The sequence below is a fragment of the Typopeltis vanoorti genome, chromosome 1 (assembly GCF_054136105.1).
Source record: "Typopeltis vanoorti isolate ZY-2024b chromosome 1, IOZ_Tvanoo_1.0, whole genome shotgun sequence".
Classification (NCBI taxonomy): domain Eukaryota; kingdom Metazoa; phylum Arthropoda; class Arachnida; order Uropygi; family Thelyphonidae; genus Typopeltis; species Typopeltis vanoorti.
Window position 1 is genome coordinate 25,288,221 of NC_143549.1, and position 17,433 is coordinate 25,305,653.

The 17,433-nt window shown below is 37.3% G+C and overlaps 1 protein-coding gene across 3 annotated transcripts in view; it reads right to left on the minus strand.

The window, feature by feature from the left end:
- Positions 1–2,579: 2,579 nt before the first annotated feature.
- The window catches only part of LOC150109845 (uncharacterized protein C12orf56-like), a 231,367-nt gene continuing 216,513 nt past the window's right edge, over positions 2,580–17,433 (minus strand). For all 3 annotated transcript variants that reach the window (XM_090415354.1, XM_090415353.1, XM_090415357.1), the window contains one exon: positions 2,580–2,829. In XM_090415354.1, coding sequence (XP_090271480.1) covers positions 2,667–2,829 — 163 coding nt within the window. In that variant the 3' untranslated portion in view covers positions 2,580–2,666. The remainder of the gene's footprint in view (positions 2,830–17,433) is intronic.

Below are 17,433 nucleotides of genomic sequence, written 5' to 3' on the forward strand. Positions count from 1 at the left end.
AGAGTAATTTTTAAAAAAAGGTGATAAACCTTTTGGCAACTCCCATAGGCACAGATGACTTGCTACTGCTTCTGCCTGGTATCTCCAGCTCTGGGCCTGGCTCCCACTGAAGAGACCTCAATAAAGGTCGAAACTAGTCTGGGTAGATGGCCAATCCCTTTAATGCATAACAGTATACATATCCACATAGGAAATGTGTTTTGCATTATGGGAGATATGGGAGATACTGGGTTAGAAGTGCCTGGTAGCTTGCTCCACCTTTGCCACGAGTTGCCTTGGTGTTGCACTACTTACTGGATAAGATAGTACAACACTATATTTAGTCCTGAAGATATTTTCAGGCGCAAACTTTGTTTGCTCTCACTGGGATAAAGGATTAAACTAAATCTATTATATTATATAGTCTAACCTAGTGATAAATAAATTTTCAACATCTTCATCTTTACATTGCAGTGCTAATATTGTTATCACTATAGCTAATAAAAGTAATGCTAGTGTTCTGATGGATACTACAGAAATACAATCATAAATCAATATTTTACTCAGAGAGAGAGATTAATTGTAGTGTAATTGACAGAGATCCAACTCAGAGCTAATCAACAAGTAAATATTACTGGAATGAGTATATTCTTGGGATGCTTTCACTGCTCATCCTCCATGTATCTATGGTCTTCCCAATGTTCATAAAGAAGGTAATTCATTACATTCTATAGTTAATTGTATTGACTCTGTGCCACTTACCATCTTGCTAAATATCCTACCTTACTGGCCACACTAGTTATTGTAGTAAACAGAACTAACTTTAAAGATCTATGTTAGCTGAACTAAAAGTAAATTAATAATTTCTTTTGATGTAATTTCCCTATTCACTAACAACAGCAACTTCAAGAATTGCTTCATTCCTTACAAGTTAACAATAATTACAATACAAGAAGTTAACAGTAATGCAAATTGGAATTTGCATTACTGTTAACTTCTTTAAATTCACTATCAATACAGGCTATTTTGTGTGGCAGAATAAGTTGTACAAGCAGATTGAAGGAACTAGCCATGGGCAGTTCGGTTTCACCAGCTTTGACTGACATTTATAGCATATCAACTGGAAGGTCAACTCTTCAGTTTTTCCTCAACTATGAAGCATCTGGCTTCAGTTTCAGGGATTATATTATATTCTTACAGTTTGGTCCTACCTAGAAACAGAATTATTACAATTTCTGGATAAAATAAACTCCATATATCCCCATGTTAAGTTAACTATTAAATGTTTTTCCCTTTCTGAATACTTTAATAATCTGTAGTAGGCAGTATTCAATTTTCTGTTTATAAAAAAAAAAAAAAAAAAAAAAAAAAAGCTTCCTTTATTGGCAGATATATATATATATCCATCCATCCATTCTCACACCATTCCATCACAGAAGATAGGTATTATCAAAACTTATACACAGAGCTCACCTGTTCTTTTGATTCTCTTTTGTTGGAAGAGTTCAATAAAATAAAAATAGCCTTGACTACCTAAAAATGTACATAACCAAGCTGCCATCCAGAAACTTATCACTATCATCCATCAACCAGACTACAATCTGATGTAAAAAGAGTTTTCATATCCTACCTTAAAAAAAAAACACTGAGTTATACAAGCAAAGAATTCACCCTTGTCAATAACATGGGTGAATTCTTTGCTAGTATAATCTGTGCACCATTTTCAAACCAGTTCAGAAACTATCTTCTTTTCTTCCATCTATTAAAGATAAATCACCACCTGTCTCCTTTCCTGATGTTTATCAAGTGCCTCGTTCATGTCAACTTTGTTATTTTGGACAGAAAAGACAGACTGTTATGCTGGTATTAGAATCCAAGACCATCAGAACTATATCAAATTCCTGAAATCTGATAAGTCTGACCTTACTTACCTTGTGATTGACACTGGACAGTGCTTTAGAAACAAACCAAGATTCTGCATTCTTGATTTAAATATAACTGTAGTTTCTCGAAACTTATTCAAGTTTATGACCTTGTCTGAATCATAGCCAATATGATTGCATGCTCATCTCAAATTATGGAAGTAAACACAATTAAGTGTTCATAATTTTATTTATTATTATTTTTTTTTTTAATAATGAATAAGTTATGTAATCTTGTATTTGAATTACAAAAGCTAACTACTCTTTTTCTTTGAACTCTAATAGTGTATTTTCCAGTTTACTTTACTCAGCCGTGACTGATACTAGCAAGTAAACATGCTAGTTGACAATAATGAAAACATGACTCATGTTTTGAATGTTGTTAACCGATCTCTCTCCCTGATGATGACCTTGTAACAAGAAAGAAATATATAAGCATTAATAAATTCTATTTTGCTACATATATGTCAACCATTCTACTATACCATGTTTCTTTAAACCATCTAGTAATATAAAATGTGGCATATATATATATATATATATATATATATATATGTAAACCACAAAAAAAAAGTTTATTATAATTCAGTATGCTATCTCTCAAACCATTATCACAGAAGAATCACAAGTATTCATAACAGGAATAGGATTTATTCTTCATTACATCTATTATTGGCATTTAATAACATGAAACATTGTCAGTTTATTCTTGAGTACTTAATCTTTATTATACAAAACTTTTTTCTTAAATCCAAACTGTTATAATCACCCAGCATAATGGGTATTAAAATAGTTAGAGTTATCAACAATGGATGACTTTTTCTCCAGCACTTCATACCTTAAATTGTCCACAAGTTGCAATAAGCTGTTTCTGATTGGATAATCTATTGGCACATTTTCACTTATAACATGATTCAAGATATAATACCTATGATGGGGGAAAAAAATGAAGTAAAAAATAAAAAAAAACGTTCTAATTCATAAAGAGACTAAGCTGAAATTCAATGTTTATTATTATTATTATTTTCATTACCTCCATGGAGTCACAATCACAAGTCTGCTTTAAAGTCTATCATACCACTCCTTAAACTCATCCTAAAAATCATAAAAAATTATTTAAATAAATGAAATCAATTTTTTCAATCATTTGACTGTTATGAAAAGAGATTTATAGAATTTCACAGAAGGAGGCAAAATCAGTTTATGAAAGAAGCTAATGAGGCAGGCCAAAGGAAGTTGCAGGAGTTCTTTCACTACACTGTGAGTATAAAGAAGAAATGACTATGAAGGATAACTTTAATGAATGCTGATGGTAGGGAATGAGAAAAACAAAAGAAATAGTTGAATTACCCAATGGTCAGTTTGCAAGGATATATCAGCCAGGTGGAGATATTGTAGTGACAGGGATGATATGAAATAGACAGATGTCACTCGCCATGTGAGGAGAAGTATAAACACTATTTCTCCTCACATGGCGAGTGAGGAGAAGTAGTGTTTATACTGTGTTAAAAAAAAAAACGTGTTTTCTTAAATTATGTTGTATATTATTATTATTACACCCTCCATGGAGTCGAAAGACTGATCATAGGAGGTTCATTCAACTGACAACATATTTATCATATAGAATCTTAAAGTCCTTAACACTCCTTGCATTAATAACACATTCTGGCAATGCATTCCATTCACTGACAATTCTCCATGTAAAAAATCTACTCCTCACACCCTTCTTCACGACACTTTTACATAACTTCCTGGAATGACCTCTGTTTCTTCTCCTCTCACCTGCTACTTTTTTTTATAATTGCTGCTAGATTAATCTGATAAAATCCTCTCACTAACTTAAATGTCTCTATCATATCACCGCTCTTCCTCCAATCCACTAAACTCTGCAATTCACCTCTTCAACCTCTCTCCATAGTCAGCATTCCAAACTCCTGATATTGTCGTCACTCGTCTCTGGACCCTCTCCAATGTCTCCACATTACATTGAAAACAAGGAGACCAGATCTGAGCACAACAGTCCAAGTGTGGTCTGACCAGTGCCCTATACAGTGGCACTTCCTTATCCTTCTATGTTAGAGTACTTCTTATCATAGCAGCACTATGATGTGCAACCTCTAGCAATATGTCCTCTAAACTTTGGATATTGCCAGTAAACTACTGACTTAGTCTACTGTCAGCCATCACTCAGAAATTTTTAATATCATCCACTTCCTGCAGTATGGCGCCATTGATATAATACACACCCTTACATTTCTGCACTCCAAAATGCAACACCTTGCACTTATTGATATTAAAACCTACAACCTCACTCTTTTGTCCAAGTAAAAAGTCTATTTAAATCTTTGTGAGGGGATTCAGCATCAGCAGTGCTACTTATAATTCTTCCCAACTTTGCATCATCATCAGCAAATAACTGAAGATATCCAGTCAGCCCACATGATATATTGTTTACAAACAAGTTAAACGGCTGGGGCCCAAGAACAGAACAGGACAAGAACAGGGGCCCTGGGGCATGCCACTGGTTGCCCTTCTTTTTTGAGACACTGCTCCATCATACAAAACCTGCTGTATCATTCAGAGAGCCAATCCCTGATTCATCTAGCCAATATACTGTCTATTCCCATCCTCTGTAGCTTGATAGATTACCACATTTATCATGTGGTTATCTATCACGCTTTTGCAAAGTCTAAGAATATCACCGTATGTGATTCTCCCAGGACCCACCCTTTACAAATCCATGCTGCCCATCATAAAGAATGCCGTGTCCATCAACCCAATACAGTATTCTATTCCTTACCATTCTCTCCAACACCTTCACCACAACTGCAGTTATACAGACTGGCGTTTAGCTGGAGACTTCTGTCTTAGAACTATGTTTGTGGAGTGGTACTATTTTGCTTTCTTTTCACTCCTTAGGAACCCTACCCACTGCAAGACTTTAATAAAATTACCAGGTCAAGGGCATAATCAACTGCGGTGCACATTCCTTAAGCATACTTGGTGATATGTCATCCATTACCACACCCTTATTCATATCTAACCCAACCAACACCTAATATACCTCTGTTTCTTTCACTTTCAATTCTCCTAATACTTGCCTCTCTTCTATATATTGCACTGGATGATTTATACCAGTATGATATAGTGCTGATAAATGGCTCGTTCAATAATGCCACTATATCCTATAACAGCATCTTATCAGATATACTTAAGTAAGTATACTAACCTGTTTATTTCAACTTTGCACCACACAGATTCAAAATCTCTGCATGCACTATCAACTTCCACATTGCAAACACAATTCCTCTGCAATCATTAACAGCACCTCCCCTCCTCTTTTTGCATCTCTATCCTTCCAGAAAATTATATATCCTTCTAATTCTATTCTCGACATCACATCCTCCTCAGATAACCAAGTTTCACTTATTCCAATTACTTTTGGACATACCGTCTCAATCAATGCCACAAACTCAGCTCTCTTGTTTCGAATACTCCTTAAATTTGTATATAAACATAATAATAATCACTGTGTGTTTGAGGCCATCCTACCAGCACCAACATTCTCTATTCTAGCTGCTATACTACAGAATATAGATTTTGTAATGGTGCTTTTGAACGATAGATAAAAAAAAAAAAACATTTTTTTTTTATTATCCCATGGTGTTATTACACCAGATCATAGAGGTCAAATTCATGTATTTTATACAGCACTTTTTCTGGGTTATTATAAATTTAACATTTAGATGCAAGTTAGTAAATGCACTGGCGATGCTTCCTTGATGTTACAGATAGGGAACATTTTTTTGCCATTGCTAAACTTGACTGGTCTTATGTGTACAGTCTTGAAGCTAGGAGATCATGGTAGTGGCACAGCAATTAAAATTGGGATTGATGGTAGCTCCTGGTTTTTCTGCTATATACCAGTGGTAAGTCGTGTCCTGGAGAATCATTCTTTTTACATTTTCTTTTTGAGTAGTTTTAAAAAGCTCAAAATCTGTGCAATCACTTGATGTTGCAGAATACTACTTCATCTGCAGTTTCATTTCCCTGAATATTCATTTTCCTGAAATTTCTCTTTCATTTCCTATCATGGAGTCAAATTTCAGTGAATATAAGTGTTGTACTGTTGTATTGTGATATCAGAATTGTTTGCTTTGGTTGTCAATGTTTGGGTTAATATGCTAGTTAACATTAAATAATTGGTGGTAAAGCACATACCAACAGTGTGGAAGGTTTCAACTCTGAGAACTTAACAATATTTGCAGTGTATCCACTGCAAATATTGTTTAAGTGTATATACCCCCAAACAAAATATTTATGGACTATTAGATTAAATGAGAAGAAGGAACACATTACATTGTGTAATACAATAACATGCCAGAGCAAGTTTCCCAACTGGGATTCTCTGGAATCCTATTGTTCCTCAAGAGGTCACTATAGAGATATGGTGATAGTTTGTGATTGAAAAATAAAATAAATGTACATATAAATACAATAATGATAATATATAATGTATACTGAATAATATATAAATGGGGGATTCCTTGACACCTGAAAATTATTTCAAGGGTTCCACCAGGGTAAAAAAAAGATGGAGAAGTGATGGACTAGAGCATTCCAAAATGCTCTAGTCCATCACCAGAAGTAATCAGTAAATGGATGGAAGTGCTAGTAGTGATAGTAACAGAAATGAAGTCCTTAGGCAAGGGTAGATGAAAATAAAGTCTGGGGTTAAATATATTATTATTATCATATCATTAAGATAGACCTACAGGGACTCAGTCATCAGGAAGGCCACACAGTACATGCACCAGCTATCATACTTATTCTTGAATTCATTCACACTGCTCTCACACACAACATCCAATGGCAATCCATTCCAATCATGCACCATCCAATGAGAGAAAAATCAAGCCCTTACCCCTTCTTGGGGTGAAGGCTTGATTTTTCAGCATTCATTCTCAGCTTCCAAGGATGCACTCTTGTCTTTTCCCAACCCTCAATAAAATGAAAACTTCCATCAACTGAAATCCTGTATGACCCTTTCAGAAGTTTGTATGTCTCAATCATATCACCAATCTTTCTCCTGTTTGCTAATGTTTTCAGTCTACAAATTCTTAATCTGTCTTCATAATCAGTATTTCACAATTCTGATATCATTTTTTTACACTCTCCTTTGCACTCTCTCCACTATATATCAATATCACAATGGAAACTTGGACGCATACTTGTCCAAGTGAGGTCTTATCAAGGCCTTGTAAATAGGCAAAATGGCTTCCTTATCTTTACATGTTAAGGTTCGTTTCAGAATGCAATTATTCTCTGAATTGTATTTACAATTTTTTCTGTGACTCTTGAATTTCAACTTCCTGTCTACCAAAACTCCAAGTTCCCTAGCCTGATCAGTTTCTTCAAGCATAATCCCATCAATATAATACAACATTGGATATCTAATCACACCAAAGTGCATGACCATACATGTATTAACATTGAACTGATAACTATTTTCACATGTCCACAATTCCAGTATTCAATCATTCTGCAAATACTGCATATCACAGCATTCCTGATTAAGATACTTCTCTTTGCATCATCAGCAAATAGCAGTATGTCACCTGTCAAATCCTTCCCAATATCATTAATGTACAGATTGAATAACAGTGGACCAAGGAGTGATCCTTGTGGTACACCAATAGTTTTTTTTTTTTTTTTAATAATCTTTGTACTGGTTATGGGCAGTACTACCCTTACATCACATCCAGACTTGATGTAGACCTAAGCCTTTACAAGTGTTTTACCCTATGCCTGTTCTAGTTATCATTGTAGTCATTCTCTGGCGGCAATGCCATGCCACCAGTGTGCCCTGTAGGGCCCTCAAGGAAAGAACTTTTATATCCTTCTGCATAAGCCCAAGCTGTTTTAAGTCCTTATAGCTATCTGCGCTCCATACGCCATGTAAAGATATGTGTAAACATGGTGGTGCTGGTAAACCTCGGAGTTGCCTCATGCTCCTCCCGTATCTTACTAACTCGATCTTGGTTATTCTTGTAATAGTTTACCTTATTATTATGGCTATAGGCTAGTGGGTGCCCTGTTTTCACTACCTGGGCATCAACTCCCAAACATCACCATCTCTTTTAATCACTAAGTCTGGCTTATGCAAACCAGCGGAAGCCCTATAATGTGGTTCCACCATGGTCTCCCAACCTTTGTTCTTAAAGTGGTTGTTCAGAAAGGAGACCACGGTGTCATGCCTCTGCACGTGGACTCCATGGGTGCGGAAGCAACACTGGGCTATATGAGACAATGTTTCACTGTAGTGGCAGCCAGCTCTACAGTTTGAGTCGTCACAACCCCATTGAGCTGTGTGGGCTTGAGTAGGCAGGGCATTGATCCTCGTCCTGATAAGGTCAATATACTTGAACCCAGGGAGGAGTTTAGTGCCATCCCTTACCCAATCATGCTGGGGAGACACCAGATATGATTCTTTTAAAGGAGCACTATCTACAGAACAGTGCAACAGAGGCCCACCTCTTGTGTTCTGCAGGTACTGACTCAATTAAGGTACCTTGATAATGGGACCAGCCTTTAGCCCACCTAAAGTCTTCTTGTATTAATGGGCTATAGAAAACCTCTCTGCAGATAGGGAAAGAAGATAGTTCTAACTTCGCGATTCTTGAAAGCCACAGGAGTGGGATCAATCATCTAAGTGATGGAACCCTGAGCCCACCGTCCTTCACTCTCGCATGGAAATATGTAGTAGGGGTGTCAGGCGGCAGTCGGAGCCATGATCTCATGGCTGAACGGATAGCCCTGTCCATTCGGGACAGTACCGAGATATATGTCCTACCAAGCACCAACTTGTAGTAAAAGCAAGGTAGGAGATAGTGAGAAAGGAGAAACAGTCTTTGCTGGGGCTTGCGAGGAGCTTTCCTCAAAGAAGCGATCCCAGCTAGGATAGAAGGGACAGAAGACCTTCCCTTTGGGGTGAACATGATACCGAGGTATCTCCACTCTTCCAGGATGGTCAAAGCATGCAACGGCCTCCCATACTGGGAAAACTCTATAGTCTCGACCTTAAGCTTCTTGTCACGACCAGAGGGGACAAGAGCTAAAGAGCAGGAATTCTCTATATTAATAGAAAGGCCTCGAATAGAGAAGTCAATTGCCCGGTCAAGGAGTTCCTGCAAACCTATCTTAGTAGAGGCTACAAGAATAAGATCATCTGCAAAGGTCATAGCATTAAAGGAAGAAGCGCCTGGAGAGTAACCTATATGGCTAGGAGGAGAGAGTAAAGAAACTCATCTATGATGCAGTTAAAGAAAAGGGGAGATAGAGGATCACCCTGGCGAACACCCTGCACTGCGGGAATAGAAGTTGCATGGGACCCTGTAGTGATAGTGATGAAGCTACCCAAGTATAGCTCCATAACATAGGAAAGAAAGGGTTATGGACATCCAGCAATAGACAGCGCTTGAAGGAGAGCAGGAAGGGAGACGCTATCAAAGGCCTTTTGGAGGTCTAGCTACACAATATTATTATTATTCCTGACACCTCCAAGGAGTATGAAGACTCATCGCAGGAGGACACCTACAAGTTGTCTCAACTGATACAACTGTCTCCACTACACCGAACCTCTACTATGAATCATCTCCATCAACGCCATCTATCATCCATCTCCACCACAACTGGTATTCTATGTCTGTAAATTGCGTGTGTTCTGAAGGGCCGATTTGTCTGTATACGGGATGAAAAACCCAAGTTTCCAGGAGAAAAAACCCTGCTACCTCTGTATGAGATCGGCTAAACCTTCGATTGAAAATCGTCCGGATAAAGATTCCTCCCGTTGCGACAAGAATCGAACTTAGGCCTATTCCAATCGAAGGGCACAACGTATTGTTGTTCTTCCAATTGCGCTATGGAGGCAATTATATAGAGGCTTAAGGTGGCATCGGGAATCAGAGAGGAGAAGAAAGAAGATATATATTCTCGGCACAGCTGTCCGAAGGGACAAAAGCTCTCTGTCTATAATCACGCTGTATATGTTGCTGAAGTCATTTAACTAAGATTTTATGACAGAGTCTAAGTATACAGGGGAGATGGTAATAGGTCTAAAGTCTGATGCACAGCTTAAAGTTTCTTTCTTCAGAATGAAGATAGTGTATGGTGATATTGCTTTACTGGAAAGGAGAATGTCCACTAAGTCTTGAAGAATCTTCAACGGCACCTTCGGAGCCTAGACGCAGGAAAGCCATCAGGTCCAGAGGCAGAGAAATTAGATGGAAAAGCTGCTTTAATCTCCTGGATGGAGACAGGCTGGTATATATTTGAAGGGCAAGAATGGACCTCAATATCATAGGTTGGTCATATAATCAGGGAAGTGTGGAGGTGGAGCAGAAAAGACTGTACTCCAGAATTTAACAAAATCATCATGTACGTCTGCTAGAGGCGGAGAGGAAGCACTATCAAGGATGGTTTTGGCACATTGCCCTCTATTCTTTTTATAGAGGGCCTGCATAGCTGCATAGGCCCTCCTCCTCTGCTTCCTATTTGACAAAGTCATTGTAGAACGAGATGTAGGCCAATGTTGATGAGGCATGAAGTGTTTGGAGAATTCAGCATGGAGGTAGTCATTCAACTGATCTGTGATATCCATTCCCAGAAGGTGAGTCTGGATGAGAGATTTAAGAATTTGATGGTTATATTCCAGAAGAGGAGGATCATTTAGAGATGATGTCAGTCTGAGAATCAAAGCTGCTTCTTCGACAGCAAGATGGTGGCTGGAAGATGGAGAGGCAGGGACAGGAGATACGAAGATATGACCTGTCCCTACCTGTGGTGGATGGGCTGCCAATTCTTGAACTAAGGCTTTGTAACTGGCATTCCATCTGTGACACTTGATGGCATCCAAGGATCTTAACGGGAACACCTTAAATAAAGCCTCATTAAGTTTCTTTATCCCTCGAGCCATCAACTTGATCTCATGAGTGGTGAGGATCTTTTCTTCTTTAGCAGTCCAATGTGCTTTGATGCGCTCCGTTCTTATTGTAGTGTTGGCTTCGGCTGGATGTTTTGAGGTGCAATGCACGCCAAGGCAGACTACGGTGGAGAATGCACGATCGCAGACCTGACATATGAAGTGTCTGAGATTGGGAACTCCTTGACCAGGAGTTCCCAAAGATATGGAACAAGCATGATGAGAACTTGAATAAATGGGTTGATGACAGTCCTTGCAAAGCTTTCTTTTAACTTTCTTCCTGAGGATGCTGCTGGGACGGGTGGCAGGATTACATCCAAACAAGAAACAGACATCTGGATTCACACTCGATGAGTTTCCTGGCTCCGGCCTATATGAGTCGGAGCTTTCATCTGATGAGTTATTGCAAGCATAAAACTTAACCCTAACAAGGCTCCTGGAAGGGAGGAATAGCGTAGCAGGCCAGTCAGTCACCTTAAATCTTGCGGCCTCACATCCCTGTATACCACTTTTTGATATCTGCCAGTCAGTCATCTTCTTATCCACACTAATATTTTATAATCCTCATTAATCCTATATTAAACATGATGGGAGATTTTAATGCCAAAATTGGGAAGTTCACCCCAGGCATGGAAGATGTGATGGGCAGGTTTGGAGTTGATAACAGAAATGAAAGAGGACAAAGATTATTAGAATTTTGTAAAGCAAATAATCTATATGTCTGTAATACCCTTTTTTCCATGGACCTTCCCACAAATACACATGGACCTCACCAGATGATACAAAAAAACTGTGTTGATTACATTTTAATCAAATCCAATTGGAAATCATCAGTACAAAATGTTAGAACTTTAAAAACTCCAGATTTTGACATTGACCATGAACTGCTTGTGGCAAAAATTAAACTAAAATTCAAGTACTGTAAATCAAGCTCTTATCAACAAAATGGACCTGTCAAAACTGAAAGAGAAATTCATGCAAGACAACTATCAAACACTAATAGGAAATGAGCTTAGATGAGCTTAGACCTATGATAATATAGAAAATACATGGAATCAAGGTAAAAAAATTGTTACAAGTACTGCAAGAAACATACTTGGTACAACATCAAAGCTAAATCATGAATGATAACCCCTGAAATTTTAAATACTTTAGAAGAAAAGAGCAGCAAAGCATGTATTAAATATAAAAAATACAGAAGAAAATAAACAACATTATAAGAATCTTAAAAACAAAATTGATAAAATGTGTATATCTGCTAAAAATAATTGGTTGGAGGAAAAAGCAAAACTGTGTGAAGAAGCTAATAAAAGAAATGACAATAAAACTGCATATAAAATTATAGAAGAATTAACTAAGATCTATAAAGATAAACCACTAACAATGAAAAATAAAAACAATCTAGAAACAGAATCAATACAAAATATTAAAACAATTTGGAAGGACTACCATCAAACATTATTTCAAAAAGAATATGAGGAGGAAATTATAACAGAAGAGATGATATATGAAAAGGCAACACCCATAACCACAGCAGAAATTATAAATGCAATAAACCAAATGAAACTTTCGAAAGCTACTGGCAAAGATGAAATATCTATAGAACTCTGGAAATATGGTGGCAAGGAAGCCATTAACTTCTTCATGAAATTATTTAATCAAATTCTTTATACTGGAGTAATTCCAACTGACTGGAAAACAGGAGTTATTATACCAATTCACAAAAAAGGAGACAGAAGAATATGTGAAAATTATAGACCCATAACACTCTTAAGTCAGTTATAAACTATTCATCCGAATTATACAAAAGAGAACACAGGTGCTTACAGAAAAAATCATAGAGGAAAACCAAGCAGGATTCAGGCCACATAGATCCACTATAGACCACATCGTCACCATTAATAATATAACAAAAATATCGGGAATACAACCTGCCCATATACTGTTGTTTTATAGATTTCAAGCAAGCCTTTGATTCAGTTAATAGAAACAAATTGATCACTATCTTAAAAAACGTAAAAATGGATTCGGATATTTCAACATTTATTACATATTATTGTGGAGACACCAAAGCTTTTGTTAAAAACGAACAACATTAAACCCGAGGATTTCAGAGTTTAGAAAGGTGTAATAATGCAGGGTTGCCCTCTCTCACTTCAACTCTTTATCATCTTCCTAGATGATAAAGAGTTGAAGTGAGACCATAAATATGGTTTTACAGACCATAAAAACTTATGGTCTGTAAAACCATAACTGATGAACCAGGCATAAAAATCAATGGTACCAACATTAATCACATTAAATACGCTAATGACATCATTATCTTAGCAGATTCTAAATTACAGTTAGAAAAAACTATTAATATTCTAAATGACTCCTGTAAAACTTATGGTATGAAAATAAATCTTCATAAAACAAAAATAATGAAGATAGGTAGAGAAGAAGAAAATATTTCCATAAATCTCGAAAATCACCCATTGGAACAAGTTAATAAATATGTTTATCTTGGTAGTCTCATTTCTAGTAACCTCAACAATATGGAAACAGTAAAACAAATGCTAAACCTAGGATGGACCAGCATTAATAAACTAAACAAAATATGGAAAAATAAAAAAATACCCTAAAAAGTCTAAAATTAAAATTATATAAAACAATTATCATCCCCTCAGCTACTTATGCTTCAGAAGCCTGGAGATTAACTCAACAACCAATCAAGAAACTTCAAGCATTTGAAATGAAATGCCTCAGAAAAATTAATAACACCCACTGGATGCAACACAAGACTAATGATCAAGTCAGAATAGAATTAAACTTCCCAGATGACATAATAGGTACAATCATTAAGCATCACCTGAGATGGTTTGGTCACATCCAGAGAATGCCCCCCCTCCCCCCTCATAGACTGCCATATTTAGCTCTGAATGGATATATAGGAAGTAAAAGACCTAGAGGCAGACCAAAACGTACTTGGATAAAGTTGCTGAAAGAACATTCCCATCTGCCTGGCTATAGAGTCACAACTGAGATGGCTAAAGACTGCAATAAGTGGAGAACCTTTCTTCTTAGTGGACTCAACCCATTATCAAGCAGATGAGATGATGATTATGATGATTTTATAATCCAAACCATTATTCTCCAATTTATGCAACAGTCTTCCGTGTTGTATTCTATCAAAAGCCTTAGCGAAATTCAAAAGTCTCATGGTGTATCCATTCCCTTATCTAGTTCAAGGATAACATTATTATAGAATGTGAGCAAGTTGATAAAGAGGAAGAAATGAATGTCTGAAGGATTCACTGATGTGAATGAGAAGGAGATTAATAGGAAGAAGCAAATGTCTGAAGATAATAGGTATGTTTCAGTGGCAAGTTGAAATGAATATCTTTGTGTGAAAGGAATGTCAAATGGGATTTGAAGTAGTTACAGGAGGAGAATGATAATATTGTCATTGAGTATTGTGGTTAATATGTTGTCTAAACATAACAGTGAATTGAAAAGGAAAGCAATGAATAACAAGATAGTTGTATTTGTGTCATACAAAGGGTTTTCAATTTGTGAATGTATGGAGTGAATTTGAAGTGAAGTTAGAATGATTTAAAGCATCAGCTTTAAAGAATTGCATTTGAATGGATTTGTTGTTGGACATTTGGAGTGACTGTTTTGCTAACAGTACACAGTGTCCATATGAAATTTGCATGGGTAAGTGCCATAGAGAGAGAGAGAGAGAGAGAGAGAAACAGGTTATTGAAGGACAGAAAGAAGATGAATACAAAAATGATTATGACAGTGCAGCACAGGGTGATGTAGTGCAAAAAGGTGGAGATCAAGTTAGGAATGTAAATCAGACTCAGGATCAGGGAAATGGTGATGGTCCGATCAAAGCGAGGTGTATTATAACAGCAGAGCGATAGAGTTGGTGGGATTGCCTCAAAGAGTGGAGAATTGGGGAATTGTTACATTTGTGAATATATGAAATAAAGGAGCTGAGTTTGTAATACTGATCATCGGTATGCTAAAGATAATTGGTGTAAGTGAAACTTGGTTATCTGAGGATGATATACTTGTTGGACTAGAAATGGTAGGATACTGAATTTTCTGAAAGCACAGAAAGCTGGAGAGAGTGGGGTAGAGAGTGCTGTTAATGATAACAGAGGAAATGTGTCCTTTAAGAATGGAACTGAAAAATAGTAGTACATATGATGATTCTGAAACTCTTTGGTGTGAAGCTGAGATCAATAGAATAGTATATCTAATAGCATGCTGTTATAGGCCAGAGAATATGGAGAGCACTGATTATTAAATATTTAAACAAATTAGTTGGGAAAATAAAAGTGAGATGAGCCCAATGGGAGATTGTAATTATAGGAATGTGAACTGGAAAGAAGAGATAGTGTATGGTAACAGGGAGAGTGAATTGGTTGAGTTTCTGCGATAACTAGAGAAGTTTTCTATGAGGAAGGATGCAAAGGAGTTGTTAGAAAATGCAAAACTGAAGAATGAGAAGGTGAAGATTGTAAGTCTCCTGCCATGCTATAACAGAGCCTAACTGAGGAGAAGGGTACTGATAACCAATAAATCAATACGTAGGTTGTGCAGAAGAGGAATGATGTATGATTTGTGGATCTGTGGTCTGCGTTTGATGGAAAGAAGGATTTGTATAATGCTGATGGACTGCATCTAAATGGGTTTTGTATTAGGTGTCTAGAGAGCTTCATTCACCAAGCATGTTGAAGTGCAAATTCAAGAAAACTTAAGAATTAGGGTGGAAGCAGGTGAGTTTGTGTGAAAGCACTCATGAGGCAAGTGAGTGTAAGAATGACCAAGTGCAGAATCTAGTCTCCCAAGCAAAAATAATAGGTTGTCAATTCAGGAAGTAAAGGTAGGTGGAGGCTTAAAGGGATGCTGCAGTTTCTGTATACTAATGCCAAAAGTACCAGGAACAAGAGGGAGGAATTTTTGGCATTGGTTAGTGCAACCTTGCCAGAAGTTATAAGCATTAGTGAGATTTAGCTAACAGTGGATGATGAGGTTATAAGGATAGAATGTGAAGGATTTAGTATTTTCAAGGAAGATAGAGAAGATAGGATGGGGGGGGGGGGGGAACACCGTTCATGACAGCAGATGAATTGCAGCCAAAAAAAGCAGGAGGATGGCTGTTCATTTAAAGCCATCTGCTGTGAGATCAAGGCCAGTAAGACATAATATACAGTTGGTAGTTGCTATAGGCCAGAGAGTTCTATGAATGATCTGGAAGACATGCATAGCCAAATTAGTACAATGAGTATAGGTCGAGTGATTATTATGGGAGACTTCAACTATGAAGATACAGCCTGGAAGGAAGAAAGATCATAAGGCAGGAAAGAAATGGAATTTATACACTTACTGGGAGATAATTACTTGTGGCAGCATGTGATGAAGGGGATTAGGTGAGTGAGAATATTAAACCTGGTCATAGGATCAGAAGGGCTATCCATAACCAAGGTGGATACATTGTCTCTGATTGACAAAAGTGACCATGTAGTCTTGACTTGTGAGATTGTAAAACATGAGGAATATTCTGTCAAGAAGCAGTATATGTGGTACAGAGCAGATGATTATCACAAACTTAGGAAGAAGCTTAAATCTGTGCCTTGACATGAAACACTGCAAAGTAAGGATGTTATTAGTGCATGGAAGATAGTTAAGGGTCATCTAGAGTAAGCAGTATTAAATTGTATACCTAAAGAAAGGAAGATTAATCAGGTGGGAGTTAGATGGATGAATAATATCATTAAGCATGAGTTGCAGAAAAAGAAAATGCTATGGAGGGCAGTACAGTAAGGAGGGTATGAAGCGCCTGTGGCAAGTGTCTAACTTGCACCCCCCCAACCCAAAAATGACAACAATTTTGTCATAAGCAATATGTTAAATACTTACTATTAACCCCCCATCAAAATGAGTTGCAGTGTGTCCGTTTGTATGTCTAAAGTGGCGTATTGCCGAAATTTAAAAATACAATATAAAATAGCGGACTTTTATATCTATTTATTTATTTTTATTTTTTACATTTTTTACGTTTTGTGCCCCAAACCTAGTTGCACCCATGGCGGACGCCTCTTTCGCCATGGCCTCGTTACAGCATTGATGGAGGGTATGTAAAGAGAAAGATGACCAGAACACTCATGAACAGTATGATACAAGGCTCAGGCAAGAAAGGTGACCAGTATGGCAAGGAAGACAAAATCAGATTATTATTATTGAGGCTTCCATGGAATCAAAAGACTCATCATAGGCGGTCCTTCCTAGAAACACAAAGTCTATCATACCACTCCTTGAACTCATTGACCGTTCTTGCTCTCAGCATTCTATCAGCCAATGCATTCCACAGTTCAACCACCCTCCATGCAAAGAAACCACTCTTGACCCTCTTGTTCACAGCTACCTTTTGCAACTTCCAGGGATGGCCCCTTGCCATCGCTCCTTCCCACTGTTCCACCAAGTGAAAGAACTCCCCAGTATCAACCCTGTAACTATCTCTCAACAATTTAAAAGTCTCAATCATATCACCCCTCC